The 9,899-nt window shown below is 35.1% G+C and overlaps 1 protein-coding gene across 1 annotated transcript; it reads right to left on the bottom strand.

Moving 5' to 3' along the window:
• Window positions 1-774: 774 nt before the first annotated feature.
• On the bottom strand, window positions 775-9,321 carry LOC129799712 (exosome complex component RRP46). Its single transcript, XM_055843874.1, has 3 exons — window positions 9,027-9,321; window positions 8,614-8,849; window positions 775-1,172 (listed from the first exon to the last, which is right to left on the bottom strand). The coding sequence occupies exons 1-3, from the start codon at window positions 9,124-9,126 to the stop codon at window positions 837-839; spliced, it is 672 nt and encodes a 223-aa protein (XP_055699849.1). The 5' UTR covers window positions 9,127-9,321; the 3' UTR covers window positions 775-836.
• Window positions 9,322-9,899: the final 578 nt, after the last annotated feature.

The following is a 9,899-nucleotide window of genomic DNA, read 5'->3' on the forward strand; positions in this document are numbered from 1 at the left end:
TCCCAGCCATCGGAATTATTTCATTTCTGCTCCACAATCGGACAGAATATTGCCCTCTTCAGTGGCAAAACATTTTTTTCCATTGCATCGCATTGACCAGATAAAATACCGCGCACGAGGAATAAAAGGAAGCACTTTGTGTGGTAAAAAACATGAGACACCAATGAGTGTAAATATACCATTAATTGCGACGGCAAAAGAAGGGATCATCCTTGACAATTGTGACAATTATTGAGGGAGATATCCTTAAAAGGAAAATCATTAAATGCTTTATTATTTAAAAAGACTTCTCCGGATAGATTAACCCATTAAAACCTCTAGAATACAATGGTTCTCTTCAATGATAGCCAGTGGATACTAAAAGTTACCTGATGGAGAAAAACGCTTTTTCAACCTTGTACAGAGCTTTCGATACTAGTTGCGGACGGTGAGGACCTTCTCCAAACGAAGTAACAAACTTCAGAAAATTACAAAAAAAAAATAATCAACCAATTTTTCCTCGGGTTCTTCTACTCCCAAGATGTTTCAAAATTAATTTCGACAAGTACCCTAACACTTTCGACATTTAAGACAAGATTTCTGACTAAAAATGAATAGAAATCCCGAAAATATTGGAAATCTGATATAAGTTTATGAAATGAACTGAGCATTTCTTTAACATCTTTCGCAAGTTTTTGTATTTGGTAACAAGTTAATTTTTGATGCTTCAGAGATCTGTGACGTTGCTCACTTAAAGATTAAAGGTCCCTTAAAACTCTTGAAAAAAAAACAATCTTTATCCTGAAGAAAATTTACTCATCTTTTTATTTATCAAAGCTAATATTTCTGAATTAAAATCAACAATAAACCTTCATGTATTTTTTAAAACTCTTCCTGTAGAAGTCAAAGATGGCTTCACTAGCCTTGAGGCAAATATCCTGAGCCTCATTGAATTGGTCAACGGTGTACTTGCCTTCCGAGTGAACCGCCACAGTCCGCCGGGAAACACTGTCAAAGGCGAACGTAAAGGTAGCCACAGTGCCACCGTCCTCGGCCATGGTCCTCACGTCAGGATCCAACAGGATAGTGCCGGAGGGACGTAGGGCACAGTGGACAGCAGCCACGAGGAAGCGCATTTCGAGTCCACTGTGCAAAAGTGACAGACACGCCGCGTTCACCGCGCACGCAATTAACTGCAAAATAGAGGAGAGAAAAGAAGCAATTAGCGGTGAGACTAATTGCGCCCGTCGGCGACGTGGGAGTGAAAAATCCACCATTGCATTGCTCTAGGTCAGAGGAGGGATAACTAAAAGCCCGAGGTGTACGTCAAACATACAGGACTTAAAACTTCCGAAAGATTAAAAATCAAATTTATTTACGACTCTATCTGAATCTAATACGGGTTTCAGACCAAAGGCTTAGACATATGGCTTAACTGCTATAATTTCTTTTCAGTCGAGATTTCTTAGAAAAGATTTACTTAGGATTGAATTATTAAGGGCAAATGTTCTATTAGATTCCAAAAAACCAATAAAATTGGTTGGTATATAGGATTTTGAGACCTTCGGGAACGGGGCTAAACCTCTAGTCTGAAGACCGTTTAAACTTATATAAAGTTAAATATTGTAACCTCCGGTGATCATTTGAGATCAGCAATTCTTGAAATCAAAATTTCTAACCCTTCCTTCTTAAACGTATTGTATATGCTAATCCGACTCTTTCAAAATCAAATCCAAATTCATTTTGTTTTGTGATGCTAACAAGAATAAATTTTTATAAAACGAATAGAATAGAATTTAGATTCTCTATGAATCTTTCTAAATCTTGGATTTAGGTCTATGATTTTTTCTTTTTAGATTTTTTATGAATATAATTTTAGTAAAACCTGATTAAATAGAACGTTTAATGGCTTAAAATTATAGGAAATACATAAATCTTTCATTTTCAGGACGTATTCAAAATCGGTCAAAAATAGAATAGGGGGTGGCAAAGCGTCCCAGGCATGGCGAAGTGATAGTATTTGTGACTTAGACGCTATACCTCAAAAGTTCTTTCGCACAATTTACCTTTGTTGTGTTAAGTTGATCATAAACCACTCAAAACATCGTCCAAAATAGCTCAGAAGTAATACAATTGAATTTCGGATAAAAATTACTTATCGGTTCATAACCAGTTCTTAACCGATTGAAAACAGTACATAATTGTCATAAAATCCAAGACATTTCTTACGAGCCCAAATATGATAACATTCGATTGAGAAATACGCCCTCTGGAACCTTTTTGACCTTTAATCGTGATAAACCCTTATTAGGAATGATTCAACGGTGTTATTTTTATATGGACGAAATGTCCACCTATATAATCTCTAAAACATATCCAAAAATTAAAAAAAAAAACCATCGCACGACGCATTGTCGAGCAATCCCAAAAAACATGGTCATGGATGGATTAGGGGAGGATTCGGGAGGAAATGAGGGGCATATTAATGATCCCAGGGTCCATTTATGGGGGGTCCCCCAAAGGTACCAAGTCTCTATCTCTAATCGTTTGAACTATATGTGTGGTAACGGCCGGGCAGACGGACGGATAGACAAACAGCGTGACGTTAAAAAACTCGAAACTTTAGATTTCCAAAATTCTACCGAACATATGACTCCTTAGGGAGCAAGGATTCGATACTAACTGAAAATCGAGGGATTATACTGCTCTCTTTATAGAGTTCGAGCACTAATATTGCGCGAAAGAGTAATATTGGTACTGTTTATCAAAAAAATATAATTAAAATTTTAACCTATTTTAACGGAAATTTAAAAACTTTTTAAAAAAAATCAAATATTGTTGAAATTGACTAAAAAAATAGAAGATTAGGACTTATATAACTTTTAAGCTTGAAGAATACAATAAAGAACGAATTATTGAAATCTGTTTCCGAGATTTGTTATATGGTGTACATTTTTCCCCAGAACTTCAACTCCCCTTGAATCGGCATATTGCACCAACCAAGGCAAGAGTCAATAATGAGAAAGAAGAGAGACAAAACACCAGGGAGAATTAATGTCATCTTGTTGAACACTGTGCAAAAGACTGACTCTTCTTCCAGGCTCCTTCTGCACTAATCGATTGGACATAAGAATTGTGTCCAGTGTGTGCGCAGAAAAAAAATGGCAATGAAAATAATTGCTTGTGACCTCTACAAGATTCTTGAGTTGCAACATGCAGATTATTTTCAAGACACCTTCCCGCTACTTCTCAAGAATTAAAGAAACACCCAACACACAATGTCTTATCGAGCAATTAATTTCCCTTGCAGGTGTCAAGAAATATTCGGCAGGAGGGATTAAGATGAACAAGGGAATTCGTTTTTTCCTTTCGAAAAGCCCTTTCATGCTACAATGTTTTTGTACGCAGGGGCAATAACAAAACGGACCTTCCTTCCCAATTTCTCCAACAGCGAAATATATTCCTACCTCATTACATATATCTTACAAAAGTGTTAATTCGCTTATTTATTATAAATAAAATGAATAACATTGAAAAGAACTTCACTCTTCATTTCTTTAACGAGTTTTTAAGTTATAAAAGTATCATTTTATTCACATTTTGTGTCTGTTTATCACATAAAGAGTTCAATGATTCATCCAACATGCATAAAAAAATCTTATCTTATGAATTAATTGAAAGTGAATCAAAATGTAAGCATACTAATAGCACAATTTATAATTTTAACATTTGCTACAGAGAAAAATATTTACCATTTGAATGCTATGTTATAGTAAAATGTCTAGGAAAATTGCAATAAAATGCAAATCAGACGCTTTCAATTAGATAAAATTGTCTATGTTGATAAATTGATCAATCTTTGGCGAGAAAATGTTACTGTGTTAATGTCTTTTTTCCGTAAAATCACAAAAACAAATTAAAATCAATCGAATTGTAAAAATGCAAATATTCTAAGATATATGAAAATAAATTTGTGCTAAAGACCTTTATCATAGTAAACGATAAATACTGAATCAATGCTTTTAGGAGTGGAACTCTTTGGACCTTTGTTTTCCATTTACCGGCTGAAAGGCCAAACGTTAGAAGTAATCAGACTATGAATTTTCTACGACATCCTTTCTAATAACAAACTTAATTTTCTCGTAATCTGTTCTTTTCTACACAAAACTGACTTTTCCTGATTATTTTGGAAACTCGACGTTTAATTTTTTCATATTTTTCATTGTTGAATATCAAACAGTTATAGAACTAAATTTTCAACAGATTTGTTAAAGTTCTTTAAGAACAGAAAAAAATTGGAAAGCTAATTGACCGACTAACACGTTAGGCTTTTTTTAATTCTTGAGTTTTGTTAATTTTCTTTTGTGATGTCATATTAGTCCATCTCTTTCTATCTGTAATACCTTAATAAAGGACTTAAAAAGTACTTATTATAAACTTATTGTATGCACTTTGACAAAGCTCTTATTTACGTGCATGGTCAATGCCTTTAATCTATTTTAGTACTTAATGTTACCAGTGTAGATACTAAATAGCACTTCCTTTATCATTTTAAACTAAATGTATTACGTACTTTAAGAACAAGTTTTCGTCATAAATTTCTTCTAATTTTTCTAAGCTGAAACTACGAATTGCATTGTTTGTTCAACACTGAAGGGGAAACTGGGCAGTAATGAACATGGATTCACCGAAAATGGATTATTTAACATTAAAACATTTATATAATGTTTATTGACCATTTTGATCAATCGATTGCATAATCTATCGGAGCTATTTAAAATTACTTTAAAAAAAATAATACAAAAATATAATATTTCTTTAGAATAGGGGAAGGTAGGACTACTTTGAACTGTGGGACTACACTGATGTTACGATTTTTTCGCGCTACATTTAAAGCCTAGTTTCCTTTAGAATTATGAGAAATAGTCGTATATCAAAGTTGCACAACAGCTCAAAATAGCCCCACCTCTCCTCTACGATAACTTTTATAATTATATTTTGTTTAATTTTAAGATAGTCTAATAGAATTTAAACTCTCTTGATTTTCAAAAGATTTCAGGAAAAGTGGAACTCTATAGATAAGAACAATTTTTCCACTGCACCGAATTGTCCCAAAATTATGAATACGATAAGTGACAATATTGCTGATATTATTTATTAAATTTGCCACTGCACTGAGCAAATTGAACTTCAGGAACCCGGTGATGGCTATCGAGAATTACTAAGCTCTCGATAGTCTGTTTTTAGAAGGCATGCTTCCAAAAGGCATAAATTTTCATGTTCCAGGAACAATAAAGTAGGGCAAAGTGGATGTGGCGATCCATATAAAAAAGGAAGGGGAGGAAAATTTTAAATATGTCATATGGCATTGTCATATGACAATGTCTTTTCACACAAAAGACAAGTGTAGGAAGCTTTGCTTTCTGTAGGAAGCTTTGCCCCTTCAAAAACCATGTTTTTCGGTATTTCTCAAAATTGGCCCAAGCTTTTTCAATGGTTTTTGGACACGTTTTAGAGCTAGCCCAGGCGAACATTTCGCCCAAACATGCCTATGACCGGAAAATTCGCCATTTTGAATTCTTGAAGGTCAAAGGTCAACCACATTGGGAGGCTCATTATTCAACCGATTTCGTTAAATTTGGATTTTTTGGAAAAGTATTGCAATTTAGAACCCGGCTGCATCGGTCTTCATCGGTAATGAATCGGTTAAGTACCGATTTTTGAATAAAATTACATCCCGAATAATTAAAATTCCCTAAAAATAATGCTTTTTCGGTTTTTCTCAAAATTGGCCCAAGCTTTTTCAATGATTTTTGGATATGTTTTAGAGCTAGTTTAGGCAAACATTTCGTCCAAACATACCTATGATCGGAAAATTCGCCATTTCGAATTATTGAAGGTCAAAAGTCAGCCACTTTGGGAGGCTCATTATTCAACCGATTTCGTTAAATTTGGATTTTTTGGAAAAGTATTGCAATTTAGAACCCGGCTGCATCGGTCTTCATCGGTAATGAATCGGGTAAGTACCAATATTTTGATTTTCAACTGCTTTTGTGATTTATGGATCAATTTGATCTCTAGTAGATCAGTGATACCAAAAGATTATGCAAAAAAACTAATTCGCGGTGAACTCTATCTCGTGAGTTCGAGCATTCATTCCGCAAAGCTGGGACGCTTTGCCATCTCAGTTTTTAAAATAATTTTAGTTAATAAAAAACTAAAATTATGTTTTGACAAATCAATAAATTAAAAAGAGTAATAACCATGAATGTAATGGAATCTTAAACTTAATTTTTAAAAATGTTTACAATAGTTTTTTAAAATTTCTTTCATTAGAAATGAGCACCGCAACAAACTTATGATTCCGTTTCAGATACTTTTCAGACGATTTCTGAGATATGATATCACGTTGTTTGTCCGTCCGTCTGTCCGTCGCCAACTCTAGAGAGATAGCGACTTAGAACCTTCGGAAAACCCCCTGGGACCATTAACATGTCCCGCATTCCCCTCGAAAACCATGTTTTATGGAATTACTCGAAAACGCTTCATACAATTTTTTTCATTTTTGGATATGTTTTAGAGATAACCCGAGCGGACATTTCGTCCTGATACGAAAATTATACGTTGAATCATTCCTAAAAACCATTTTTCAAGATTAAAGTTTAGAAAGGCTCAAGAGGGCGTATTTTTAATCGAATGTTATCATGTTTGGCCTTGTTGGAAAAGTCTTGGAATTTCCGATAAAACTGAACGGGTTCCAAATAGGTATGAACCGGTAATAAACCGATTTATAAACGATAGGTAATTTTATTGCCCGAATACCACGGAGAGAGCAGTATATAATAATCCCTCAATTTTTTCACGCCCCCCCCCCTTCCCAAAATTTCCACTTTCCACCCCCCGGAGACCAATTTTATCAACAAATCTTCACGTTTCAGACGATTTCTGAGAAATGCCGTCACGCTGTTTGTCCGCCTGTCCGTCAGTCCGTCCAACTGTCGCCAGCTCTAGAGGCCAAACGGTAAGAGATAGCGACTTGGGACCTTCGGAGGACCCCCCCATAAGTCGACCCAAGGATCGTTAACATGCCCCTCGTTCCCCCCTCCCTTTCCACGCCAAAACCATGTTTTTTTGGGATTGCTCGAAAACGCGTTATGAGATTTTTTTCATTTTTGGATATGTTTTAGAGATTACCAAGGCGGACATTTCGTCCTTAGACGAAAATACCATTGAATAATTCCTAATAACGGTTTTTCAAGGTCAAAGGTTAAAAAATCCTTATAGAGCGCATTTATCAAGCGAATGGGGTCATGTATGGGCTCGTTGGAAAGGTCTTGGAATTTCCGACAAAACTGAATCGGTTCCAATTGGTTTTGAACCGGTAATGAACCGGTTCATAACCGATAACTAATTTTTGTACGAAAATCAATCCTATTACTCTTAAAACTATTTTGGGAGATATTTTGAGAGATTTATGAATCGGTTCAAATCGGTTGAGAACCGGTAAACAGGGAATGATACGAAAGTACTTTTGCGGTATAGTATCTATGTCACGAGTTCGAGCATTTCGCAAAGCCTGGGACGCTTTGCCACCCCTTTTATCAAGAAATCAATTGTATTACTGTTAAGTTATTTTGAACAATGTTTTGAGTGATTTATAAATCGGTTCAAATCGTTTCAAATCGGTTGAAAACCGGTCAAAGCCTTTGACGTTCTGCACTCCTTTTTCTAATCAAATTTTGATTTTTCAAATTTTTGACTTGTCCGATTTAGTGAATTTCTCCGAAGTTTCTTTTAATTTAAACATTCAGTTTAATTTAAAAATTTATGTTTCACGCGCCTAAAGTCTTTGAAACATGACCTTTTTGGTTGAAAAGTCATACAACAATTTATGACAAATACTAAAACTGATTATTATTACTGCTGCTCATACAATCTTCCTCTCTCTATTAAATTATCTCAAACTTTGTAATTCCTTGCCAATTGTGGACTTTTTCATTTTCTATTTATTCCTCAAATATTCTATTTAATTGCAATTTAATTGACAAAATTTACTGCAGTGCCAGTGGATAATTTTGCATTGAAGTGTAGTGAAGGAATCGTAAAGTGGATAGAATCCCATTAAACTATTGCAATTTTTTTCTGCACCTGAAGAAGTCTCTTTTGCTGAAGAGTTGGAGGAGAGAGAAAAAGATGTGCTGCAGCGTGTTTGCAGGCCATTTTGCCACCACCTTAATTGCAATTCGAGCGCAAACGATTGACTCAATCTTGATCTGGAGGCTTTGAGCTAATTAACAAAATGCTGAAGGCATTGGCCACAGAAAACTTTTTCACCTCAAACTGGCTGAAGGCATAAAAGCACAATTTTTTTTTTTATCCGGTATCAAAAACACTATTTTATTGAGTCTCTGTGCCTCAAACAGGAGGGAGTGCAGTTTGGCCTAATCGACCTACTGGATCAGCGGACTCTCGGGGAAGATCACAGAGAATGGGAAAAACAGGGAGCAAATTGCCATTAGTCAGAATACGATATTGTAAACTTTTTGCCACTTTGAAAATTGACTTGAATTGTTTCGACACGGAGTGCTTACCAAAACAGAGACAATCGGAAAAATTCAATGTGGATTAACTTACCCCAGCACGATCTTCCATTTCCTGCAATTGCACTGAAATTGCTGTACGCGGATGGAGTGTTGTCAGAAGTGCCGATTCGCAGGTATTCCGAATGTATTGCTCACGAAATCTATCTCCCACGCTCTGATGACCACTTTTACTCTTGTAGTAAACCTCAACACTTGATTTATCGTACTGCAAATTCTGCAATTTCACTTCAACAGGGCCATGAACAGATGCAATAACTGCCGTCTCACCTGAGAATTTAAATATTTGATATTACTATTTTGACCCAGATGGCGCTGTTAACACTTTCAAAGTGTCTTGGATAAACATGAAAAGCATGAGAATAATCAAAATAATGAAACCTCCACAATCTCAATAAATTATTAAGTAAAATACATTTTTTAATATAAAATTTAAAAAAAAATCACCTTGAGCAAAAAGTGCTGATCCATCTGAACGAGATAGTAAATCCAATTCGCAGTGCATTGGCCTTAATTCGAAAGTTGGCTTCTCGGTATCCTCCTTCATTGTTTATCTCAAAATCTCTCTATTTTCACCAATTTCACCAAAAACTTTACCTTTGAATATCTTACAACACACGATTAAATAATTATCAATGGATTTTTCACTGAATTATTCAATACTTTTGTTTGAAAAGGCAGAAAACTTGATTTGTTTACATTTTCTTCTGAGAGAGCCACGTTTTTCTGACGGCTCTCTCATAATTTCTCTCCGATATTCGATATATCGTCAACTCAGCGATTTTTCGCTCAGTTTTTAAATTTGAAATAACAGAAAAATTAAAATAGAATTTCGCTTCCCCTTATGGCCTCTACACATTGGGAGAAATTTTTGTCAAAAATTGCTTTTTTGAAGGGAATTCCCTGCAGCGTTGTAGTGGAAAACGTCAAATTTTTGTCAAAAACGCAATTTTTGACGAAAATTACTCCCAATGTGTAGACGCCTTTACGGTGTCTACGTCTACACACTAGAAGCAATTTTCATCAAAAATGGCATTTTTTAAAAATTCTGACGTTTCTGCCTACACGGATAGGATATATTTTCTTTAACCCTTTAACTCTTTCGCGTCCATAGGGTAATGTCATGACTCGGGGAAAAAAGTTTTTTTTGGGTATTTACATTAATTGAAATCTATCTGTTCGTGCACGACATCATAATAGAAGGATGTAAGATTCTTGGCTCATTTTCTCAAGACTCCAGTTAGATTTCAATTAATGTAAATAGCCAAAAAGAAACTTTTTTCCCCGGGTCATATATGACCCTATGGACGCGAAAGAGTT

This window comes from Phlebotomus papatasi, chromosome 1, assembly GCF_024763615.1.
Source record: "Phlebotomus papatasi isolate M1 chromosome 1, Ppap_2.1, whole genome shotgun sequence".
Taxonomy (NCBI): domain Eukaryota; kingdom Metazoa; phylum Arthropoda; class Insecta; order Diptera; family Psychodidae; genus Phlebotomus; species Phlebotomus papatasi.

What these genes read in the sequence shown, in the direction of transcription:
- LOC129799712 (XM_055843874.1), bottom strand. Translation starts at nt 9,126, where the DNA reads ATGAAGGAGGATACCGAGAAGCCAACTTTCGAATTAAGGCCAATGCAC. An exon ending in ATCAGCACTTTTTGCTCAAG is followed by an intron (nt 8,850 to 9,026) that starts GTGATTTTTTTT and finishes TTAAATTCTCAG; the next exon opens with GTGAGACGGCAGTTATTGCA. An exon ending in AAATGGAAGATCGTGCTGGG is followed by an intron (nt 1,173 to 8,613) that starts GTAAGTTAATCC and finishes TCTATTTTGCAG; the next exon opens with TTAATTGCGTGCGCGGTGAA.